This window comes from Engystomops pustulosus, chromosome 5 (assembly GCF_040894005.1).
Source record: "Engystomops pustulosus chromosome 5, aEngPut4.maternal, whole genome shotgun sequence".
In the NCBI taxonomy this organism is placed as follows: Eukaryota; Metazoa; Chordata; class Amphibia; order Anura; family Leptodactylidae; genus Engystomops; species Engystomops pustulosus.
Genome location: NC_092415.1, coordinates 180,066,483 through 180,092,872, shown reverse-complemented (window position 1 = coordinate 180,092,872; position 26,390 = coordinate 180,066,483). Strand labels below are relative to the sequence as shown.

The 26,390-nt window shown below is 43.6% G+C and overlaps 1 protein-coding gene across 5 annotated transcripts; it reads right to left on the bottom strand.

The window, feature by feature from the left end:
- Positions 1-187: 187 nt before the first annotated feature.
- On the bottom strand, positions 188-25,551 carry RNF32 (ring finger protein 32). Of its 5 annotated transcripts, none has more exons than XM_072153958.1 (9): positions 25,473-25,551; positions 24,158-24,256; positions 19,922-20,180; positions 15,137-15,279; positions 14,432-14,464; positions 14,062-14,186; positions 13,143-13,251; positions 2,346-2,513; positions 188-454 (listed from the first exon to the last, which is right to left on the bottom strand). In XM_072153958.1, the coding sequence occupies exons 2-9, from the start codon at positions 24,227-24,229 to the stop codon at positions 233-235; spliced, it is 1,131 nt and encodes a 376-aa protein (XP_072010059.1). In that variant the 5' UTR covers positions 24,230-24,256; positions 25,473-25,551; the 3' UTR covers positions 188-232. The 5 variants fall into 5 exon arrangements, with proteins under 5 accessions (XP_072010059.1, XP_072010058.1, XP_072010060.1 ...); XM_072153957.1 differs by lacking the exon at positions 25,473-25,551 and adding an exon at positions 25,253-25,463; XM_072153959.1 differs by lacking the exon at positions 25,473-25,551 and adding an exon at positions 25,263-25,463.
- Positions 25,552-26,390: the final 839 nt, after the last annotated feature.

Sequence of the window (26,390 nt, the reverse complement as noted above, 5' to 3'; positions counted from 1 at the left end):
GAGTACAGCGCTCAGCACTCTCCGTCAGCTCCATAGAGATGAACATGGCAGCCTGTGCATGTGTAACTGGCTGCTCTGGTCATTTCGGGGTGCAACAGGCGTACATTGGATCCTCCTTTCTCGTGTTTTTAAAACATATATTGCGGCTTCAAGGAGGTTGTAGGACAAAGACATTGTCACCAAAATATCAGGTTACTCATTATAATTGTGTTACTGTGGTCTATTACAGTTATCAGTAGGAGAAGATTTTCTTTTGGTAAGGAGAACGGCATAAAGGGCAGACGAGACCTTCCCCCAGTGCAAAGTCTTCAAATGCCTGGAGACAGGACTGGTGAAAGACGTGGGAGCAGGACAGGAGGGCGGCAGGACGGCCAGACGGGCGGCTGTGCTCCTCCGTATTAGGACACAAGGGCATGATACATATGGGGCAGTCCAATATTTCCTGTCGTACAGCCTGGATGGAGAGAGGTAGAGGGTTAACAAATATTGCGCACACGCGATTAGATCCCACTTTATGTAGAATGGCATGACCATGGTTTACAACCTTTTATAGTCGTAGGCTGAAGACCAGGGTTATCCGCACACTCATCACTGCAGATTTTTCATCCACAAAAATAAGCGACCGGTCATTTATCGATTAGGATGCTGATCAATCTTTGTACGGCAAAGGTTTCGCCCCGCTTCCCCCAGCCATGGGAAAATGCACCTGGTTTTTGATTTTCCATCAAGTAGATATTCCATCAAAATGCATCATGATAAACCAGGCACCAGGACTGTGGTAATCTTATTACTTCTTATTAATCTGTGCCTGGTTTATCAACTTTTATAGTTATGCAAATTAGACAGAGGTCTCTAGGTGTAGCTTCACAGGCTGTTACACTGTGCACGAGCACTACCACCTACCATCATGCATGATTCCAGTAGACAAAGGGAGGAGGAAATAGTGAGGCGCTCTCGTAACATCCCATAGAGCCCTCCTGGCTCATTAGAATAATTTTAAAAGTTGATTTCGAAAGAATGAGGCCATGGATAACAAATATAAGATGAGCACGGTCACGGTGCCTGGATCTATGAGTACGTGTCCCCGGTTTATCATGATGGATTTTGATGGTAGATTCCTTGTAATATCTGCATCCTAAGATCTTAAGACCTGCATTAACACAAGAATTTACTACTGAAATAAAGTGGCATTAAAGTGGTTATCATAAAATAAATAAATCACACCCTTACCTCCAGTGGTTCCTTCCTTAAATTAATTTTGTCTAAAGTTAGACATAAATGTCTATCTGTAGCCATCCTCAACTTTCTAGCAAACCTCGCCAGTTTGCATGATCCATAATTTAAGTAAAACGTAAAATATTTGTATAAATCCAATAGTACTGGGTTATTGTGATAAGTACATTGCTACCTCCTTCAACGATCTTGGAAAACTAATCTGCATAATACTAACCCAGAATGCTCAGAAAAGCATACATGGCCTTTAAAGGGGTTGTCTACTTTCACTAAATAATTAAGTAATGAAAAGTTAAACAATTTTCCAATATACTTTCTGTATCAATTCCTCATAGTTTTCACGACCTCTGTTTGTTCTCATTCTATAGAAAGCTTCTATATTTACTTACTGCGGACAGGAATCTGTCCCTTGTCATGTTATGTCACACAGGTGCACGGCTCATTCTATCAGAGTCCTGTATTATAACGAGCCGTGCACCTGTGTGATGTCACGTGACCAAGAATATAAGGAGCCTTGCACCTGTGTGACATCACATAACCAGGGACATAATGAGGAGTGCATCTGTGTGACATCACATGACCAGGGACATAACGAGGCGTGCATCTGTGTGACATCACATGACCAGGGATATAACGAGCCGTGCACCTGTGTGATGTCACGTGACCAAGTATATAGCGAACCGTGCACCTGTGTGACACCACATGATCAGAGATATAAGAAGGCGTGCACCTGTGTGACATCACATGACCAGGGCCATAACGAGCCATGCACCTGTGTTACATCACATGATCAGGGACTGGTTTTTATCCAAAGAAGTAAACTATAAAGCTTCCTCTTGAATGACAGCAAGCAGCGATCCAGAGAACAGTGGAATTGATATAGAAAATTGTATCAGTTTTGCTTACAATATCAATTATTTGCTAAAAGTGGACAACCCCTTTAAGTCCCCCCTTAAGTTCTTTTAACCCCTAAAAGGTGGCCAGCTAAGCTTCCCTTCCTGTCTGACTGGTCCATGTTTCACCAGTTTTCCACGTACAATATAGTATAAGCCATCGCTGTGATTGTAAAGTGACATGGGTGATGTAGTAGTGGTTATACAAGTCCTTCTCACCTGTAGTTGGATTTTTTCCCAGTCTGCTTCACTCATTTCTGGGTTACACTTTTGGTCCAGCTGATGGAAAACATTGTGACTTATGGCAATCGACCGATCGATCTCACTGAATAGGCCATCAATATCCGGATTGCAGCATCTTACCAGCCGGTCTGAGATATCGGACAACTGAGATGTAAAAACAAACATATATGACAGTGGAAAGATCTCCTGAACTGTAACATACAAAGAAAGTCACCTAAACTCTCCTAAGGTAACATGATGCTGTTTTGAGTTGTGTACAGGACAGGTTTGTTTTTGTCTTCTATGTGACGATTTGCATTGTTGGTGCCCAAATCCCTTCCCCCGTTATCGTTATAGTAATTATACCATTTCTAGAAGACGTGAGCGATTTGGAACTTTGTCGAGATCATATGCCCTACTTTGTAACATGACCTTAATCTCATGGAAATGCTTCAGGAATTAAAATTTTTGGGAAAAACTAAAATTTGGGACAGAGAGATGTCTTATTGGATTTGTACATAGTGTAGCAAATGATCTGGAAAAGTTGCTCGATGATGCTGGTTACTTTAATTTTTTTTAGGTGGTCCACTAGTTCGGCTGGCTAGATTTTTTTTTATTTTTTTTTTAATCCGATGTATGTGTATGGAAATCTGCATGATCATCATCCTCCCCTGGAAAGTCCTCGCCTGACAAATGCTATTTTGGCTAAATCTTGGGAAACAATCAAAAATCATTAGTAAATTCTTCCCAGAGGAGGCTGTGTTGTTTATGTGCCACTATTAGACCGGTTATCCGTGAGCGAGTTTATTCTGAAATGCTTCCTTCATGCATGTGCCGGATTTATCGGACTGAACCTAGAATCAAATGATATGATGCGTTCAGCTCAGAAGTTCTGGATTCGGCCCATTAATTCTTGTACACGCACGGAGGAGACGTCCAAACTTGCTCATGAGGTCCTGGCCTAATAGTGACACATCCAACATACAACGGCCGACTCTGCAAACAATTTCTAAATGATTTTTATTTGTTTCTCAGGGAATTTGTGCCGACTTATCCAAAAGGGCATTTGTGATGTAAGTACTTGATGCTGGATGAGAAGGCCTCGGGATTGCAACCACTGTTTCAAGTCATCCCAAAGGTGTTCAATGATGCTGAGCTCCGTTCTTCAACCATGCACAGGTGGGATCACTGGTACAGGTTCAGCTCTGGGGTATAACGTGGGCTGGAAGGTGGCTATCAGAGGCACTTTGAGGGTTTATCTATGTGGCAGACTCTTGGGCATTGAAAAAGGAAGAGATTGCATGCTCCCACACTTACTAGTGTCTCACATGGAAGTGCGCTGGTGGACAATGCAGCATGGGGCACATTAATCTTGGCTTGTATGTCAGAAATCTGGCGTACAAACCCTGAAATAGGCACATGGAATTGCACCCATTTCCCCACTTACGCCAATTGGGCTGCTGCGGTGCGGATTAAGAGTGCCCCGGGCTGTATGAATATTATAGCCCCTACAAGTCTGGGACTCACTTCCTACATACGATGCTTGAGAAATGGATGATGTGTCTCTTCTGCCTGCTTTGCAGTTTCAGGACCTTTGGAGGACCTTCAAAGGTCGTGAAATGCCTCTTGTGCACTGAGAGCAGGAACAGATGTAGGAGGATTTCTGGTGCAGGTCCTTCTCAGTATAACATTTAGTTGGTTGATTTTGGTGGCCTTCCTGCCCAAACAGTCTGCATTATGAACTCAACCACTACTGTTCCTGGCCTGCGCAATTCTCCTGATTTATCAGTGTGTGGTGAATCATGCCGCATCTTTATTAAGGGATCGGCAAGCCTCTTAATAAACGTATCATATCTTGGGTAGAGTCTGTGCTGCTTTTGCACAATTTTATAAAAACTTGGCCCAACTTTTCTTGAAATTTTTAGAAATTAATAGTCAACGATTACAAATGCTCCATATGCTACAAAAGTGGTTCATCTTTTTATTTGTTTTTTATGTTTTCTAACATGTTGTTGAGCACGAAACATGAAAAAGTGAAAGCGACCCGTCGAAACTATTAACACGCGACCACCGTCCATCCATCATGCCTTCCGATCAACACAAAAGACCTGGCATCGGTGTAGACTTCCCTCCACTACAAAGAGGTGACAATATAATCCGAGCAGCCAACACATAAATCATTCCTACAACCTTTGAGAGCGACTTCAATGATTTGTTTTTTTCTGAATATACATTTTTCATCACGCAGAAAACATTTTCTTACAGCAAATTAATTAACCTGACAGTCTGGACTCCACTTCACAAAAATATTTCGGCTTAAAAAGAGGCGAAACCTCAAGTCAAGATAGCAATGATAGAAAGTTTCCATTAGCTGCGCGGTCTTAGGGCTTAGAGAAGTGTTTGCTTAGCAGAGAATTGCCGCGCTCATTATGCCGAGCGGCCTCTAGTCCGGGTATTGTCTTCCTATAAGAAAGGAGACGGATCTGGACAGCTTTTATAAATTGACAAAGTAATGTAAACCAATTAAGCAGTCACGTAGGCCTTTCATATCCCGCCGCTAATTTATCTCTGCTAGAATTTCCTTTGTTACTGAAGCTAAAGACATCCATAGCCCTAAACTTGTAGGATATGTGTCCCAGGTGAGTGGGGGGGGGAAAGGTCTTACTGATTAACCACTATACGTGGGTCTGGGGGGCTTCACAAGACTCGCGCTATGAAATAATATTTACATGTCAATCATATAGATTTATGTACAGATCTTTTTATAGAATATAACTTTACTAATCCCGTGGGGAACTTGTTAGTAATCACTATTAGTACACAGGGTCTCTGATTATACATTACACGTTGATCCGGACTTTGCGTCAACACGGACCCCCAGAACACCAAGTATCATGGTCAATGTTCCCTTACATTGCTTCTGGGTACCAAATATAACCCATCAGTATTCTAGCTATTCAGTGCCGGGACATAGGTATCAAAATTACAGGTCTTCAAAATCTGGAGTTGCCCCTACCCTAAAAATAAATCTGCCTAAGAAGATCATCAAGCACCGTCTTAAAGGAAGTCTACCGCCTGGATCTGGTAAAATAAGCCAAACACATCTACATGTTGTTGTGTGCCCCCACGGTCAGGATCTGCTCTTCTTTTAGTTTTTTATGCCCACTTTTTTCTGAAAAACATCTTTCATAATTTAGCAAATTAGCCTGGGGGGCTCTGGGGGTTGTTACCAGAGGGCTCCGATGTTTCTTAAAGGGAATCTGTCCGGGCAATATGCGACACAAAACTACCCACAGGCACTTATAAAAAAATAAACATACCGTATATATATATATATATATATAGTATAAAGAAAGCGGGCAGCACTCCGTTGTAGATAAAAGTAAAAAAGTGTCTTTATTCCATAGTGAGCAACTGTGACAGCGACGTTTCGGCTCTGCAAGAGCCTTTCTCAAGCCATTCAAACAGTGAAATGGTGGCCATATTTAAATACAACAGGTGATCACATGACAAATTGGGATACTCCCACCATTTTTGTATAACTGTGATATAATGCTTATTACATAGTCAAATTACATATCGTGAACATTAAACATAGTGCACAATGTAAAATACATGTATATGTATGTGATAGACGTTAAAATTGTGTTATATATAACAAACAGCTTTATTAGTGACACAGATTAGTCCAGCCATTGGTCTTGTCTGTGTAAAGGTGCTCAAGTGCTTCTGTGTTGACAGCAATGCTTCCCAGTTGTTTCCACGTGTCGACCTTCCCTGATCAGCAACAATGTTCTCCGATACATATAGAAAAAATTTTTTTGAAAAAAAATTTTTTTGAAAAAAGGAAGAAAAAAAATTTTTTTGAAAAAAGGAAGAAAAAAGGAAGAAAAATGCTCCATGGAACGCAAGCTGAGCGCCAAATTGTGCGCATAAAAAATATGTCGCACGGTGGAACGCACACTATGCGCCTGGTTCTGCGCATGTGTATTATGCCCCAGCAAGAACGTCTGGTGCTATGGAAACCAAAAATGAAAAATTATCAGATAAAACATAGATGATTCTGGAATGCAATATTCATGCAATTTACATAAAGGAAAAGTCCACGATGTGTCAGCCATAAATCAGGACCAATTGGCTGTGATAACAACCATGTTGGATGCACGTTGATATTGATTCACCAACGATTGTATAACTCGCAAATATAAGGGACGACCTTGCTGAATATACCCCTAATAATAAACGGGGCAGACGGCATCATCAATCCCCTAGGTTTTTGACTGTACTTGTATAAAAGACAGTGTGGTCCCTGGCTAGACACACCAACCGTAACCTATGAAAGAACAACAATGTACAAAATATAGGGAAATGGATGGAAATACGTTTACCATAGCACTTGACAATTGCATAAACGGGGCATCGATTTGCGCTCTTGAAGCACCAAATAACAAAAGAATCGTTGGTGAATCAATATCAACGTGCATCCAACATGGTTGTTATCACAGCCAATTGGTCCTGACTTATGGCTGACACATCGTGGACTTTTCCTTTATGTAAATTGCATGAATATTGCATTCCAGAATCATTTATGTTTTATCTGATAATTTTTCATTTTTGGTTTCCATAGCACCAGACGTTCTTGCTGGGGCATAATACACATGCGCAGAACCAGGCGCATAGTGTGCGTTCCACCGTGCGACATATTTTTTATGCGCACAATTTGGCGCTCAGCTTGCGTTCCATGGAGCATTTTTCTTCCTTTTTTCTTCCTTTTTTCCAAAAAATTTTTTTTCTTCCTTTTTTCAAAAAAATTTTTTTTCAAAAAAATTTTTTCTATATGTATCGGAGAACATTGTTGCTGATCAGGGAAGGTCGACACGTGGAAACAACTGGGAAGCATTGCTGTCAACACAGAAGCACTTGAGCACCTTTACACAGACAAGACCAATGGCTGGACTAATCTGTGTCACTAATAAAGCTGTTTGTTATATATAACACAATTTTAACGTCTATCACATACATATACATGTATTTTACATTGTGCACTATGTTTAATGTTCACGATATGTAATTTGACTATGTAATAAGCATTATATCACAGTTATACAAAAATGGTGGGAGTATCCCAATTTGTCATGTGATCACCTGTTGTATTTAAATATGGCCACCATTTCACTGTTTGAATGGCTTGAGAAAGGCTCTTGCAGAGCCGAAACGTCGCTGTCACAGTTGCTCACTATGGAATAAAGACACTTTTTTACTTTTATCTACAACGGAGTGCTGCCCGCTTTCTTTATACTATTACTGGAGGACCTGAGGCCCGGTCCTGGGTTGCCTGCACCCAATTCTCTTTTTCTCTGAAGGTTTGTGCTGCTTGGACTTTCTTTTTGTATATATATATATATATATACTCCCCTCGGTCTGCTCAGCGCCTGTGCTTTCTAGGAAGTGAAGCCTTCATAATACACCACAGCTGGAGTGCACTGAAGCCGGGATATTATCTCTGCTTCAGTTGCTGTAACGTAGTAGCAAGTGCTAATACTAAAATATTCTTCTTGATACAAATTGAAAAATGAGTCCCCAAATAATTCCAGGATCGTTTTCCAAGTGCAAAATACTAGATAAACATGAAACCATAACAATTAAATATCGAATGTAAACCTGGATCCAGGACCTTTCACCCTCATGTACCCCCATAAAGTATGCACAGCAGTATCCCCGGGGGTGCAGGCCCTACAGAGTCAGAGAGCATTGCAGAAATATTTTATGAAATACAATCTGAATAAAGATTGAAATCCTTCCCCAATCCGGTAGCCCCCCTGATCCAGGTGGCACCTCCCGAACACTTTCTCCCATGTCACCCAGAGCTGACACTGGGGACGTATTTACACAACGCTTCATATGATGACAAGCCGACACACATAACACCTGGGGGGGGGTCCAAGAAAGCTCTCTCAAAGAGGGAAGGTTTTGGATAGTCTTCTGAAGATTCACAAAGAGAAGGAAAAATAATTTCATATTTGTGTCTTATCTCTGAACTGTTCCCTTAACAAGTCTCCTGATAAGTGAGAGACCCTGGAGGACTTGCTGCCTGTGGACTTGTTCTTGAGCTTTATGAACTATTTGGATTATTCCCAAGAGCAACTTCCTTAAACTGTGTACAACCTAGCTGGGTTACGTCAGCTGCTAAAATGCAGTACCTAGACACAACCACTATACACTGTATGGAGCTGTGTTCTTCCAGCTAGGTACACTGAGGGAGATGTATAAAAAGTGTTGGTGCAGTCTTATTCTGTGCCATGTAAATCATGATGGCCAATGTATCGGACGTAGTTCAGAAGTGTAGAGTCGTACTTTACACCAGGTATTAGTTGGTCTAGTTTACTCCAGAATTTTCTGGTGCCTGTGTTAGACCAAGCCCCTTTTCCAGGAAAAGTTGGTAAACTGTCCGAAAACGGTCTAAATCCTTTAATGAATGCGAAATTTCAGGTGAGAATTACCTTATAGTTCTGACATAGACAGTTTGACACAATCTACCCATTGTGTTTTCCCCGGCACCACAACTTCAGCTCGCCGGCCCTTCCCAATTTGATATTGATGTTTTAGGATCATGTAAATGATCAATATCAAAATTTGGGGAAAACGCCTTAATGGAAATCTACCATCAAAATCCATCCCATAAACCAGGGACACTTCCTCATAGATCCAGGCACCGTGACTGTGGTAATCTCCTTATATTTGTTATCTATGGCCTGCTTCCTCAACCTCTAAAATCAACTTTTAAAATTATGCTGATGAGCCTGAAGGAATCTGGGGGGTGTAACTAGAGCCCCATCCATGCGGCAGCTTCAAAGGCTGTAACACTGTCTCCTCTTCTCTCTGCTCACTCAGGACTCCCTCCCCCCTTCATTTCCCTCATGTAATCTTACAGCAACAGAGGAAGTTTCACAGTGTAACAGCCTGTGAAGCTACAGCAAGGAGAGGATGGATAACAAATATAAGTGTCCCTGGTTTATTATGGTGGGTTTTGATGGCAGATTTTCCTTTAACGTTCCCTAACGGTTAAATGTTTCCCATTAAAAAGCAAAATAAACAGAAAAAAAGCACAAAAAAAAAAATTAATCACCTTTTTCATTCACAAGTCAACAAAGACGCGTTAACAGATCCACAATGCCGAAATTAGCTAAAGCAGAGCGAGGATAATAGAAGCGTCTGGAAAAATGTATAGACAGAGATTATATCCAACAAGACGCAGGAGAGGAAAGGCCGGGTGAACTTTTCTGCACTCGGAGGAGTCATTTTCTTCTCCTTCTGAGTAATCCATCTTAATGTCAGCAAATTGCTTACTAATGTGTTGACTTATTGCGATCTTGAAAAAAAAAAAAAAAGTAAAATGAGAAAGCTCTGGAATTTACTGCACATGAATGAGTCAGTGATAAGACACTACGGGGTTAATATCTCCCTGTGTTTGCCCTGTCCTGGTCAGACCAATAAGTAAACCCCCGCGACCGCTCCTGTGTTTGGCAAGATTAAAAATTTTGGGGGGGAAATCTCCTGTCCGGGAGAGACAAATCCCTCGGCCTCCCCTCGGCGCTCGCTCCTTGTAGAGAAGCATTAAATCCTGCGCCACGTAATGTAATGCACATGAAAAAAGATTTACTGGCCCCCGTAAAAACGAGCTGCTTCAATTAAACGGCTTATGCAAGCACAGGTTTATAGGGAAGGATCAAAGCCGCCCGCGACTGCAGCCGCGACAGGCCGGGGAGCGCCATTGCTTTCTGTGCACACAGATTGGGGGATATTGACATAAATGAGATAGTTTGCTGTGACCTTTTAGGGACTCTTAGATCTTAGTAAAACTACTGTGGCTCTGTCAGACGTGTAATAAACATATCATTCTCAGTTCACGTCCTGGACACAATCAACAGAAACGTAGTAACCCACAAACTGGGGCAAGACTATGATTCACCTCCCATAGACCGCGAGCTTATCCGAACATCACAGGACCCGGCAAATAGGAAATAAAGGCAAAGGGTTTATGACTCCCAATAATGGATTGCATTGCTTTATGTCTAATTGTTGCCTCCAACTTAATTAAAGGGGATGAAGCAATCAAATCAAAGCCTTAATTAATCCTGAAGTCAGCGTGGTTACATTGGGTGGTGAACTAACTTTCTATCCATCCATCCAATATCTATTGATCCCCTATCTATCTATCTATCTATCCATCCATCCAATATCTATTGATCCCCTATCTATCTATCCATCCATCCAATATCTATTGATCCCCTATCTATCCATCTATCTATCCATCCCATATCTATCTATCTATCCATCTATCTATCTATCCATCCCATATCTATCTATCTATGTATCTATCTATCTATCCATCCCATATCTATCTATCTATCTATCTATCCATCCCATATCTATCTATCCATCTATCTATCCATCCCATATCTATCTATCTATCCATCTATCTATCCATCCCATATCTATCTATCCATCTATCTATCCATCCCATATCTATCCATCTATCTATCCATCCCATATCTATCCATCTATCTATCTATCCCATATCTATCTATCCATCTATCCATCCCATATCTATCTATCTATCTATCTATATATCCATCTATCTATCCATCTCATATCTATTTATCTATATATACTTAGGAGAGATCTTGTTTTTGCATCTATTTATTTATCTCTTACTTACCCCACCCCACCCCACCCACACACAGTAGATATATTCTCACATGTCCTACCCCTATCCCCACAGGTGTCTTTTTAGATGTCTTTATACATGTTTCACTGATGCCATGGGATTAGAGACACCATTCTTCTTTCTAAAAAATAATTTTATTGATGCCCTCTGTTACTAAAGTCTTAGTCATGGAGGCAGGGGGAGGCAAGCTACCCCGCCACCAAACTAATGCTGACACTGCTAACCCGGCCCCCCTCAGGAATGAGGCAGTTGAGAGAGAATTTCTGAGGGAGGGGTGAAAAAGGAGACAGAGAGAGAGATGCTCACTATGTGTGACTTGCTGAAGAGCATTCTTGAGATAGGGGTGAATGAGGGGACTGAGAGATACTGGCAGTGTGTGACTCACTGAAGAGAATTCCTGAGGGAGGGGAGAATGATGGGTATAAGAGAGACGCTGGTTCTGTTATGTTTGTGACTCGCTCAGGAGAGTTCCTGAGGGAGGAAGGAAAGTTGTAACAATGTATTAGACTAAGGACTATAACTAATGGTAAAAAATAAATGTGTCTAAAATGGGTTGTACCAAGTATTATTGTTAACCCTATACACAGGAAAGGGGATAATGATCTCATTGGTAAAGTTCCTCCACTGATCATGAGAGCGGACCCCAACAGTTCACAGATCTTGGTAATTAAATGAAGCGTCAGTCAAACATTCATTTCATCCAATACTATGATAGTGCTGGACATTGCAGGGTAAAGCGATCTCCTATCTCCAGCACTCTCATAGACAGTAACTGGAAGTGCTAGAGATACATGGGCGCCGTGCTCTGCTATCTCCAGTACTCCCATACTATTGAATGGGGCGGCAGGATGCATGCTCAGCCTGACAATTCATTCTTATAAACTACAAGGATCCGTATTTATGATCTGCGTGGGACCCAGTGGTCAAACTGTGTAAAGCAGATAACAATGAAAGTTATTACAACCCCTTTAAGACACTACTATAATATATGGTCACTGATGTTATTCATCCTTTTTTTCTATCCATCTCAGACAGGGGTCTCATGTGGAGCTGAAAAAATTTGTTTTTTGGCTTTATTCATCGACCAGAAGGAATACTTACCCTACATCTCTCTAATCCAGTTATCTATGTACAGTAACTAGAGAATATTCCTATGATATACATCTCCTATCTTTCTCCTTTTCTTAGTAGCTGGACTCGAATACTTGCCATGGCTACACTGCTCTGTATCTTTATCACATTGCTAAACCTTATGGAACGCACAATGTATTATCCACCGACAGCCACGTCTATTGGGTGATATCCTCTCTGTGGGTATTTGAAATCCTATTTTAATATCCCAATAATTATCATCAGATCCTGTAATATATTTTAACATATTATTCCCTTAGTCAGTGGCGTAACTAGAAGCTGATGGGCCCCAGTGCAAAGTCTGTGCCAGGCCCCTGACTATAATGTATGGTTTACAGTAACAGTCTTCTCATATGAGAAAGTGACACCATAAGGGCCCCCTAAACCTCTTGGGCGCTGGTGCAACCGCAACCTCTGCACCCCCTAAAGTTGCACGTTGTTTTGGTGCAGTTTCCGGGCAAATGCTTTTTTTTGTGACTTTGCATTGCGCCAAATGAATATAGGACAGAAGAAAGTCAGTTTGACATATACCCCCGCCTGCGCCAAATGTATTATTTGCATAGACTAGATTTCACAATACGACTGAATTAATGAATTGCAACTTTCCGTTTAAGCGCAAGTTTTGACGCCAGTCCCTATCCTGGTCTATGCGTGTGACTCTAACTTTGGATGATATTTTGCTAAATTTTATGTGACTGTCGCAAACATCCCCCATAGCATAAGATGCTGCCAGCAGATTTACCAGGGGCCAAAGGCACATTAATGTCCAAAGACAGACATAGGACTCCCGTAAGGAGCCTCCTCATTATATATCACCCCCAATTAATTAAACCCTTATAGCGATTGATCCCTATATCCTGCACTTCTTAGGTTCACCATGATGTGACAATACAGTTTATCCTTTTCTTATAATATAAAATGATCGCATATAATACCTTCTCCTCAAAGAACTTTTTCCGTAACTTGGGGTCTTTGGGAGGTGATGTTTGTCGGAAGTGTTTGTACCATTTGCGCACTCTGTATCCCTTCCAACAAGCCTGTATCCTGAGGAATCAAAGGGAAACGGAATGAATGTGGGTAACACGCTGCCTCCATGGCTGGCACTGTAACCGTGCTGCATTGGCTTTTCGGAGCACGGTACATAGAATAGATCATAAGCAGTTGATCAGTAAGGGTTCAAAACATTCCCTTCTATGGGAGCTGGGCCTGGGACTGGGCCAGCTCACCAACACCGCTGCATGCAGGAGAACGGAACATCAGACCCACAATCAACTACTAATGACCTATCCTATGGAGAAAGCCATAAGGGTAACTACAGTGGTAGCAGCTGCTATGGGGCGCATAGTGTCAGGGGGCAGGCCCGGCGCCAGCACTAGGCATTCCCAGGCAAGTGCCAGGGCCCAGGGCTCCTGGGGGGTCCACATAAGGAATCCATTCGGGTGAAGGATTTCACCCCCATATAGGATTTCATATAGATGGAAATATAGATATAGATGGAAATACGAGCTGCACATTAAAATTGAATTCCGGCCTTGTTTTTTAACTGCTTGTATCTCTGTTTCTGTGGATCACCGAAACACAAACCTGATGCAATCTGAAAGTTGAGATTCTAATTTTAGTATGACACCAGTGCATGTTTTAGGTACTAGAGAATGGAAGATAGAGATGTCTGAAGAGACTCTTCCATGCAGCCTCTAAACTTGACTCAACTTTTTTTTACATGACTTTGAAGGAATTATAAAAAGGACATTTCATATCCTCCCTGGGAGGGTGGTAGTAGTTTTATGGGTGAAAATCTTGTGACATTGTCCCTTTTAAAGGTCCTCTAATGATGAGACTGATATGGGACATTACCTGGTGGCACACCTTGCTCTGTACATCTGAGCGCCATCATGTATTACTCTGGTCTGATACTGATTCTTCCTACACATCGGGCAGGTTTTCCTTCCAGTAAATTTCTCATATGCTTCCAAACAATTCTGCAGAGAAATATAGTAACAATGTTAGTTTTTTTCTTTCTTCTTATTCATAGAACATGACTACAATGTATCCTCCCCTGCTCCTAGTTACCAATAACCTTCAGAACCGATTTACACTACACAAATGTCCAACCGTCCATCAGATGACTATAAAAATAGCTCATACAGTCCTTTACAATGTCCAGTGATGTTGACAGTCATAAATAGCATACAGGTCGTATATCACATCCAAATATTCCACTTACCCGGTGAAATACATGAGAACATGAAAGCAGAACCTGTAAAACAAGCAGCATAGACACAAATCAATGTAACATTACAGAGAAGACAAAGGACACAACATGAGAACTTGAAGCGCCACAACCTATGAACATAACCAAGGTTATGTTGGTCTTAGGCTCTGTTCACATTAAAGGAAATCTACCATCAAAATCCATTGAAAGGGACACTTACTCATAGATCCAGACACTGACTGTGGTAATCTTCTTATATGTGTATGTAATTTTTCAACTTTTAAAATTATGTTAATTAGCCTGAATAGATAGGGGGGTTATTATCCTTGCTGTGGCTTCACAGGCTGATACACTGTATCACCCTACCCCTTGCTTCCTTGTTACTTCCCACTCCTTCTGCTTGCTGTAATCTCTGACAGTGGGAGGGGGAAGTGCTCCTGCACAGTATAACAGCCCTTAAAGCTGCAGCAAAAAATCTCTTTATGGAAATTCTATTTTAAAGGACTAAAGGGGGTTCCATACCTATTCGGAGAATCAGAGCCACATCGGTTTTAACTAGTTTGATTCTGACCTGAAACTTTTGTAAAATTTCACAAAGTTTCTACGAATCAAATTTCGGATAATTTGCTCGTCTCTTATCCATAGGTGGTTTATTTAAAAAGTAAACTGAAAAATGTCACCCAAAGCCCTTCCCCTGTTAGGCCACAACTGCAGTACCTGCGACTGGAGTCTAAACTCTTCCTTACAGATGACGCACGGCTGCAGAGAGTCGCCTTGCTGAACCGAGCGTCGCTTCACTTGCACCCATTCATCAGTGGTTAAGGGCACGGCAGGCGCCTCCACGATTCCAAGTCTCTGCGCTGCAGCCAAAGATACAACGTTATCACAATCAGTTGTGCGAATGAGCAATTTTATGACGATAACCTTAATATTCTTTCTTGTTACGAACATTTATATGACACACGACCTATACTAAGCAGGAGTAGCTACTGACTACTATTGGCCTGTCTTACATCTCAACTCAACTCTCAATGTGTTCAGACATGGCAGAAACTTGCCACGAGGCCTACTGGATGATTTGATTGGCGTCTGTATGTTATTTGTCTTGGCTAACCCCGTGTGTAGAGACGACGCTGTGCTAATTATTTTTATGTCTTGACACCTGTAGTGACTGACTAGTAATGACAGCTACACGGTGTAGAGACTACATCTAGTGGCAGATCCTCTTTTGTCCTGTCAATCATTAGGATGGGGAGAGGCATCATACCCGTAATCAGACAGTCACACTCATTCAGGGAAGGAAACCATTGCTTCTAGAGCTCAGAACAAATCTGAGGACTCACTGGAGCCCCTGTGTAACACTAATCAATGTCATTAGGTGCCTATTACTGTGCTGTATTACGCACATAGAAGCTGATGATGAGAGGAGACCAGTAGGCACTACCATGTTAGAGGAACAGGGGCTTCTTAGAAATAAGACCCTACTAGGCTCCGAAATAGCTTTTATATCTGGGATAAGGTACTTAATCAGAGCCTGGGCCCACCGGAGGATGCTCGGGTACTCTAATGCAGTGTCCCCAACCACCGGTCCGCGGCCCAAGACTTACTTCATTTCCACGTTAATGCACTGTTCGCGTGAGGATGTCATCATATCGTGTCTCCTGACAATAGAGCCATGCACTAATGCAGAAGAGAAGTGAAGGAAGAGAAGACTGCTGCAGGGTAACGAGGAAGGAGAGTATTGGATTTTTTTTTTTTACAGAGTTCGTCTGGGAAAGAGGACATTGGAAGGAGAGGGTGGGCGCAGCTAAAGAAAAGGGGACAATATAAGTGGAGGGAGGGGCGCTTCTTCAGGAAATGGGACAATATAAGCTGGACACTCAGGGAGTTACTGTGGGGCATGCAAATATTCATTTTTGGCTATGAAGCTGTGCCACCAGACCGCATCTCTCCACCCACCGGTCCCCAGGCAAAAAAAAGGTTGGGGTCCACTGCTCTAATGTACCAGTGTTTTAAAGAATTCAGAGAATATACTAAACGTAGAAGTGGGGATTCATATCAGACTGGTGGAGATCTAACAATTGACACTGCTACCAAATAGATACGGGTAAGGGCATGTGTGGTGCCACCATGCTTGGTTGTGTCCCAGTGATCTATGAATCATAACAAAAATGTATGGTTTTTGAGTCACAGCCCTGAGTTTAAGCCTATAGCTATGGGTGCATGGCCATGATCTGTCCACACCAGATCACAACCACAATAGAGGTCTATGACACCGTGTGCACCTTGACCTGGCGGCAACGCAAAGGGTAGGACAGGTTCTATCTTTTTTTTCCCATTGTGGCCGTTCCGCGTTCTAAGCAGTGGGGAAGGGTGAGGAGCGCTACCCCCTCCCCTCTTCTGCACTCGGCCGCATACTCACCCGTGATCCGGCCCTGGCAAGCACACGGTCCTGTGCGTGTAGCCTAAGATGCTTTGGCAAGACTCAAAGAGAGCAGTGCACTCAAGAAATAGCGATGAACTAAAATATACTTGCAGTACTAGTCGTCCAAAATTACCGTATATACTCGAGTATAACCCGACCCGAGTATAAGCCGAGACCCCTAATTTTACCATCAAAAACTGGGAAAACCTATTGACTCGAGTATAAGCCGAGGGTGGGAAATGCCTTAGTCACAGACCCCCCCAGTATGTATACAGCCTGCCCCCAGTAGTATAACAGCACTGCCCCCAGTAGTATGCAGCAGCCCCCAGTAGTATACAAAAAAAGAAATTTCCAGATCCAGCTAGGTGCAGATTAAAATCGCCTTTATTCGATTTTCAGGGCATCCATCAGATAAAATACAGGTGGCATGGTATAATCGTCAACGCGTTTCTAGCACATACAAGTGCTCTTAATCATTTCTTTTTTGTGGACTACATCGCCCAGCAGCGGGGTGGATCCGTGCTAGCGGACTAAGTTGCCGCATGATCCAGGTGAGCTGGAGGACTTTTTGTATATATACCCAGTAATATACAGCCTGCCCCCAGTAATATACAGCCTGCCCCCAGTAGTATACAGCCTGCCCCCAGTAGTATACAGCCTGCCCCCAGTAGTATACAGCACTGCCCCCAGTAGTATACAGCACAGCCCCCAGTAGTATACAGCACTGCCCCCAGTAGTATACAGCACTGCCCCCAGTAGTATACAGCACTGCCCCCAGTAGTATACAGCACTGCCCCCAGTAGTATACAGCACAGCCCCCAGTAGTATACAGCACTGCCCCCAGTAGTATACAGCACTGCCCCCAGTAGTATACAGCACTGCCCCCAGTAGTATACAGCACTGCCCCCAGTGGTATACAGCCTGCTCCCAGTGGTATACAGCACTGCCCCCAGTAGTATACAGCACTGCCCCCAGTAGTATACAGCACAGCCCCCAGTGGTATACAGAACAGCCCCCAGTGGTATACAGCACTGCCCCCAGTGGTATACAGCACTGCCCCCAGTAGTATACAGCACTGCCCCCAGTGGTATACAGCCTGCTCCCAGTAGTATACAGCACAGCCCCCAGTAGTATACAGCACTGCCCCCAGTAGTATACAGCACTGCCCCCAGTAGTATACAGCACAGCCCCCAGTAGTATACAGCCTGCTCCCAGTAGTATACAGCACTGCCCCCAGTAGTATACAGCACTGCCCCCAGTAGTATACAGCACTGCCCCCAGTAGTATACAGCACAGCCCCCAGTACTATACAGCACTGCCCCCAGTAGTATACAGCACTGCCCCCAGTAGTATACAGCACTGCCCCCAGTGGTATACAGCACTGCCCCCAGTGGTATACAGCCTGCTCCCAGTGGTATACAGCACTGCCCCCAGTAGTATACAGCACTGCCCCCAGTAGTATACAGCACTGCCCCCAGTAGTATACAGCACAGCCCCCAGTGGTATACAGAACAGCCCCCAGTGGTATACAGCACTGCCCCCAGTAGTATACAGCACTGCCCCCAGTGGTATACAGCACTGCCCCCAGTGGTATACAGCCTGCTCCCAGTAGTATACAGCACAGCCCCCAGTAGTATACAGCACTGCCCCCAGTAGTATACAGCACTGCCCCCAGTAGTATACAGCACAGCCCCCAGTAGTATACAGCCTGCTCCCAGTAGTATACAGCACTGCCCCCAGTAGTATACAGCACTGCCCCCAGTAGTATACAGCACTGCCCCCAGTAGTATACAGCACTGCCCCCAGTGGTATACAGCCTGCTCCCAGTAGTATACAGCCTGCCCCCAGTAGTATACAGCACTGCCCCCAGTGGTATACAGCCTGCTCCCAGTGGTATACAGCACTGCCCCCAGTAGTATACAGCACTGCCCCCAGTAGTATACAGCACAGCCCCCAGTGGTATACAGCACAGCCCCCAGTAGTATACAGCACTGCCCCCAGTAGTATACAGCACTGCCCCCAGTAGTATACAGCACTGCCCCCAGTGGTATACAGCCTGCTCCCAGTAGTATACAGCACAGCCCCCAGTAGTATACAGCACTGCCCCCAGTAGTATACAGCACTGCCCCCAGTAGTATACAGCACAGCCCCCAGTAGTATACAGCACAGCCCCCAGTAGTATACAGCCTGCTCCCAGTAGTATACAGCACTGCCCCCAGTAGTATACAGCACTGCCCCCAGTAGTATACAGCACTGCCCCTAGTAGTATACAGCCTGCCCCCAGTAGTATACAGCACAGCCCCCAGTAGTATACAGCCTGCTCCCAGTAGTATACAGCACTGCCCCCAGTAGTATACAGCACTGCCCCCAGTAGTATACAGCACTGCCCCCAGTAATATCCAGCCAGCCCAGCATTAAAAGAAAATAATAAACTTATATACCTGCAGTGCTGCTCCCCCGATGTCCGCGCGGGTCCTCTTCTGGCTTCCGCGCCCGTCTTCTGTCTTCACTAACTTCGTGTCGGGCGCCGCCATTGCTCTCCCCTGGACGGCGCCTAGTATAAGACAGAAGATGGGCGCCGAAGCCAGAAGAGGACCCGCGCGGACATCGGGGGAGCAGCGCTGCAGGTCGGGGCCACCAGAGGGTGAGTATATAAGTTTATTATTTTTTAATGACTCGTGTATAAGCCGAGGGGACGTTTTTCAGCACATTTTTTGTGATGAAAAACTCAGCTTATACACGAGTATATACGGTACTCCTCCACTTTGCGCAGAACTCATGTGGATCCACAGGTTATAAAAATCATGAGGTCACTTACTTTATCTCCCTGCGCTGTGGATATTACTTAAGGTATGTTAACAAAGATTTCTGAAAATATCACACAAAAATTGGTCTTGTTACCCTAAGTAACCAGTGAGAGTGCAGGCTTCAAAATGAAAGCTGTCCTGTGATTGGTTCCTATATAAGCAACAGTTTTTGTATCACACAACTTTATAAATCTCCCATATTATGTGTTTGCCTACGGTAAAAATCTATCTATCCATCTATCTACTGTATATGTTAGGAAAAGGACTTGCCCAATGTTAGTTTTGGACCAAGGGGATCTATAACGTATTCCTCCTCTGTCGCATTGCTGGCAGATTTTTTAATAGGTTTTCGCTTAATCCCAGTATCAACAACAGGTTTCACCATTTTTCGGGCCCCAGACTTGTTCACATTCACGATTCTTTTACAAGAATGTCCTAATGAGAGATCCTGAAGTTGAAGATTCTGTAGAATATGGTCCTGTAAAGCTGCTGCCGTCAGAATAACAGGGTGCAGACTTCTGTCCTGGTTCTAAAACAGATAATAAATGATTTATACAGAAATATGAGAAAAAGCTGATTAATTATGAAATAAACAACAAACTTTTTAAGGTATTTGGCCTTGACCCAGTTTTTTACCATAAAATCTGGGGTTGTCCACTTTACCTCATATTTTTGCAATGTGTCTGTGTGTAAGTGTGGGGGGGCAGGATATTAGGTTATTTACCAATACAGGCGGTCCCCTACTTAAGAACACCCGACTTACAGACGACCCCTAGTTACAAACGGACCTCTGGATGTTGGTAATTTACTGTACTTTAGCCCCAGGCAACAATAATCATCTGTAACAGTTATCAAAGGCGTCTGTTATTAAGATTTATTGTTAATCCTGGTTCTTATGACAACCCAACATTTTTAAAATCCAATTGTCACAGAGACCAAAAAAAATTCTGGCTGGGATTACAAATATAAAATGTACAGTTCCGAGTTACATACAAATTCAACTTAAGAACAAGTGCAACATCCCCCACCGGGGCCTAGCCCTTGAGGTGAGGCCTGGAGACAGCCGGGGCCCGCGGTACCGGAGTGGCTGGCGGTTGCGGCCTAAGCACGCTATTGTCACGGTGCTTGGTACGGGGGGGACCGGAGGGCTGTCCTACAGCCTGGCAGGTCTCCAGCAGGGTGGTGTTGGCAAGAAATGATGAGGGAGAGGCTGCTATAGCGGATCTCCCTGGGGCAACCCCTTAATGTCCCGAGTGTGAGTCTCTGTGTGGTGGACAGGGTGCCGGTGGTGAAGGCAGCCGTATTAGCAGGGACCAGACGGAGACAGAAGTTGAAGAAAACAACTTACAGTTCTTTATTTGAACCGGCAGGAACCGCAGCAACGTGCCTTTAACAGGTAGATGGAGTGCTGAGATGTGAGTTGGAGGGAGCCTCAGGAGATAGTTCACCAGCCTGGATGTAGAGGGCAGGCTGGGAGGCAGCTGTGTCCTGGTAGGAAGCTTCAGCTTTATCCTGTAGGGCTTCAGGTATCACCTTTAAAGGTAAGATGATACCCCTTTTCCTCACTGCACTAACTCTAGTCTAATGCTCCACTCTTCAGAGGCAGGGGCTAGGCTCTTCCTGCTCTGGTATGGGCCAGACTGAGATTACTCACTCACTCACTCACTCACTCACAGTCTACAAGATCTTCTCCTCTTCTCATCTGGGAGAGACTTCTCTCACTAACTCTCTACTAGAATAATCTCTAGAACATTCCTGGCCAGGGGGTTTTATTACCTCCCTTTGGTCAGGTGGTGGCTGCTCCTCCAATCACATCTCAGCTTACAGAGGACAGGATGTAACACAAATCATTGGACAACAGCATCTTGCATCATACAAAATACTTAACTCCTGCCGTGCCAGGCAGGATTCACCACTGCAATATCCCCTATGTCCTATCAGGACCATGTAGTGTGATGTGGGTATATGCAGGTGGGACGTATTCGCAAACACTACCTCGCCATTGCATCGGCGAGGGTGTTGCACAAGCCTACAGAACCTATCTTGTATGTAACCCGGGGACTGTCTGTAAACATCTATTACTAGTTCTGCTCCGCTTTCTTGATATGTAAAGTGAAGTCTCCTGTCTTTTACCTCATCAGTCAGACATTCCTGTCCATAAAATGGCCGCAGATGGAGGGTCATGTGATCTATAACTGGCAATTGTTCATGGACAGTAAGAGATCACATGACCCTCCATGTGCGGCCATGTTATGGACAGGAATGTCTGGCTGATGAGGTAAAAGACAGGAGGCTTCACTTTACATATCAAGAAAGCGGAGCAGATATAGATGTATATTGGTAATTACCTCATATCCTGCCCTCCCCACACACTTACACACACATTACAAAAACATGAGGTAAAGAAGCCTCCACCTTGATACCACGTGGGATACAGGGCATGTTGCTCATTTTTTCCACTCAATGGGACAGTGATTTGGCTACATATGAACAAAGCCTAAGGGTCTCATGTACAAGGCAGATTTTGGCACAGGTTTTCCATTGAAGTAAATACCTGCCAAAATCAATATTCTTCCCAGATTCCACAAAAAATGATAGGATATGTCAATCAAATTATGTGTCCAAAAGAATGACGGTGAATTTTGACACATGTATGGAACAGAGAACAGAACCATAAAAACCCCATGTCAAACGCAAGTGGTACGAATGGATATTGTCATATCATTTTGTTGTGCTGTGGATTCGCGGCAGATCCCTCCTCTGTAGGAGAAATCTTCTGTAGATTCTAAAGTAGAATATTGACAGCTAAAATTCCAGGACAACCCATTTAAAGGGGTTGTCCAGTTTCTCAGCAAGTGATCGATATTGTTTGTGTAATGAAAAGTTATACAATTTTCCAATATTCTTTCTGTATCAATTCCTCACCTTTTTCTAGATCTCTGCTTGCTGAGAAAGCTTATATGTTTACTTCCAGTGGATAGAAATCTGTTCATGGTCACGTGATGGACACACAGGTGCCATCACATGACTAGGGGTATAACGAGACGTGCACCTGTGTGCCATCACATGGCTATGGGTATAATGGCTCATGCACCTGTGTGCCATCACATGACTAGGGGTATAACGAGACATGCACCTGTGTGCCATCACATGACTAGGGGTATAACGAGACGTGCACCTGTGTGCCATCACATGACTAGGGGTATAACGAGACGTGCACCTGTGTGCCATCACATAACCATGAACAGATTTCTATCCACTGGATATAAACATAGAAGCTTTCTATAGCAGGACAGCAAGCAGAGATCTAGAAAACAGTGAAGAATTGATACAGAAAGTATATTAGAAAACTTTTCATTTCACAAACCATATTAATTATTTGCTGAAAGTGGACAACCCCTTTAAGTCTAGATGGAAATCATCTATGAATCCACATGTAATAAATTTCAATTCATAGTTCTTCAGCTGGATTCTACGGCAGATTCTACAAAGAAAGTGTCGTCATTGTGGAAGAGGCAGAAGGGGTCTTTCTTACTGTCAAGTAACTTCCACTTTATTGTTTAAAAAAAAAGTAGAGTTTTTTTTTTAGGAAACTTTTTTGACTTGTGCAAAAGAAGAGCATGGCTTCACAGAAACAGGAACATAGGAAATGGTTACGCACCTCAATACATAGATATCAGAAACAAATGCTCCAGAATTGTTATTGTATGGGGCAGGGCCGGCTCCAGGTTTCAGAGAATCAGTGGGCCCCTTTGGGGGCCCTATGGATTCAGTAGATAAAGCCCCACTCATCCCCATGGATTCCTTATGTACAGCCTTATGCGGGCCCCCCCCCCCCCCCCCCAGCAGCTCCGGGCCCCAACACTTGCCCAGGTATGCCCAGTGTTTGCGCCCTGTCATAGGGAATCAGGCGCACCTGCCAAGAGGCTAGTAGAGCCTCTTGCCTCAGGGCAGCAACACCTGCAGATAGGGGGGAGGCAGCATCACAGGCTCAGTCAGCCACTGAAAAGCAAAATCTGCCACTAAAAATAGTTCTAACCGTTGACATGAGGAAGAAACTGCAGAGAGGAAAAGTAAATTAGTTTTCAGTTGCTCACATTCCCTGAGGCCTTTCCCCCTATAATATTTTACTATTAGGCCTAGTCCGCCTGAGGCATCCGAATGGCTAGGGTCACCTCTGTGGGAAATACAAGTTGAAAAATGAAAAAAAAAAAAGTCAGGTCACGAGAGGTGACGGGTTCTCTTTAAGAAATAATAAATTATGGGGCCTAAAAATGTTTAGCGTTCCTAGACTATAGACACGTTATCATCATAAAGTTTAGCACAGAGGTAAATAGTATTATACTGATTATAATCTCTGAGGGAGCAGCGGCTGGGAAAAGTAAGAAACTCTTCAACCCTTGTAAAAAAAAAAAAAAAAAAAGTAGCAGACATAAAGCGGCACAAAGTGTCATCATTGTAAATGAATATTGACATGTGTGGGAGAGATTTTATTGTGACATCTACCTTTGAAGCTTTTGTTACATTGGAAACTGAAACAGATGCTCCTCTAGGCCTTGAACTTAAATGATGAGCCATGCCGTGTCCACACGAGAGAACGAGGACCTGCAGCAAAGGAAAACACACGCCACAAAGCAAACTCACTTTGTACTACAGTCAATGATTAACAAGATGTGTCCCCGGCCGTAAAATCTCAGCGCTAATTAGAGATAACAAAGAAATCATAAGAAATGTCCCTCGGAAAGAGCGCGGTTTTCTTACTTCATAAAATGCTTCATAAATGCTGGCACCACTAGGGGGAGCTCACTACCTATGGATGTGTACAGCATAGCCTGAATTCAAAGGGAGCTTAAAGGGAACCTACCACCACGATTCTACCTATAAAGGTAGAATGGGTGGTAGGTGGATGTATGGGACGTGAGGATAGCCCTTATTAGAGCTAATCCTAAGTCCCCGCTATCTTTTTAAAATCTTTTATACCCTAATATGTAAATTTTGTAAAGAGGCTACTGGGGTGTGGAGTAGTCGGAACTGAGGCTAGACGTCACTGCTGCTCCACGCCCCAGTAGCATCTTTGCTCCTCCTACCCTGAGATCTTTGGCCGAGAAGCCGGAGTTTTGCGCATGCTACAGCTACGGGGCAGTGGCTGCACAGCGACCTCTCCCTAGTATTGGGTACAGGAACCCCCTATAACAGTATCTCTCTATGGGATATCACCCAAAAAATTCTGTTTTATGGGTGTGTAGTTCTATTAAGACCTGTACTGCCTAAGATCCAAGGGGCAAAAGGAGTCCCCAGGATGGTACGTTGTCATTCAGACCTTATTTCATGTCTATATTTTATTTTTTGCCAAAAAGAAAAAATCCTTAGTTGATGACAGTATACGTATGACACAAAAAACCCTGTATACGTTACACTGCGTTTCCATCGTGTATTGCAAACGCAACGTTACCTCAATGTGTGATAACAGTTGGGGAGTTTTTAAAACACATCAAAAAAGGCGACGTGTGAACGCGGCCTTAATCTGCTGCAATGTGCATGAGATTGGACAAATTGAGCGCAGTTTTCCAGGTTGTAAAAGGTGTCACTGAGATGTAATACCAGACATAACCTGCAGAGTGGTGTGGCGCTATGTGAGCTCGTCCTATGCGTCATCCAGGTGATATTGGAGGCAGAGAATAATCCACCTTTGCTTCAAGTGGTAAACGGGACATAATGTCCCTGTATGTGAATTACAGCCTATGTTATGGGGAGGGGGGCGGCTGCGGAGCCCCCACTGATCCCCCCCCCCCTTCCCCGGCCTGTACGGGGCAGAACTCACCTCTTCTCCGGGCGGCAGCGCGTCTATGTTACCAGGCAACTGAGGACCGGCAGGAAGAGGTGTGGTTACCAATAAGTCCCGGTAGCCCCGCCTATACCACGCCCCTCCGATTACTGTAGTCACTTGTCCGTACTGACTGCAACCTGCCGATCGGTAGCGCTGCGTTATACATGCGGTAGTTACTACTGGATTATATGATGTATACAATGTAAATGCTTATTATAGTGACAGACAGCACATCACTATCCAATTAGAGGTACAGAGATAATACCGTGATGTCACAGTACAGGAATATTACACACAGTGATGTCACAGTACAGGGATAATACACACAGTGATGTCACAGTACAGAGATAATACACACAGTGATGTCACAGTATAGGAATAATACACACAGTGATGTCACAGTACAGGATAATACACACAGCGATGTCACAGTACAGGAATATTACACACAGTGATGTCACAGTACAGGGATAATACACACAGTGATGTCACAGCACAGGTATAATACACACAGTGATGTCACAGTACGGGGGCAATACACACAGTGATATCATAGTACAGGGATAGTACACACGGTGATGTCACAGTACAGGAATATTACACACAGTGATGTCACAGTACAGGGATAATACACACAGGGATGTCACAGTACAGGGATAATATACACAGTGATGTCACAGTACAGAGATAATACACACAGTGATGTCACAGTACAGGGATAATACACACAGTGATGTCACAGTACGGAGATAATACACACAGTGATGTCACAGTACAGAGATAATACACACAGTGATGTCACAGTACAGGGATAATACACACAGTGATGTCACAGTACGGAGATAATACACACAGTGATGTCACAGTACAGGGATAATACACACAGTGATGTCACAGTACGGAGATAATACA

Coding starts and splice junctions, on each gene's coding strand:
- RNF32 (XM_072153957.1), bottom strand. CDS start 25,306: ATGACGCATAGGACGAGCTCACATAGCGCCACACCACTCTGCAGGTTA. Junction 20,181..24,157: donor ATGTAACAAAAGCTTCAAAG/GTAGATGTCACA, acceptor TATCTGTTTTAG/AACCAGGACAGAAGTCTGCA. Junction 2,514..13,142: donor AAAAGTTCTTTGAGGAGAAG/GTATTATATGCG, acceptor TTTACATCTCAG/TTGTCCGATATCTCAGACCG.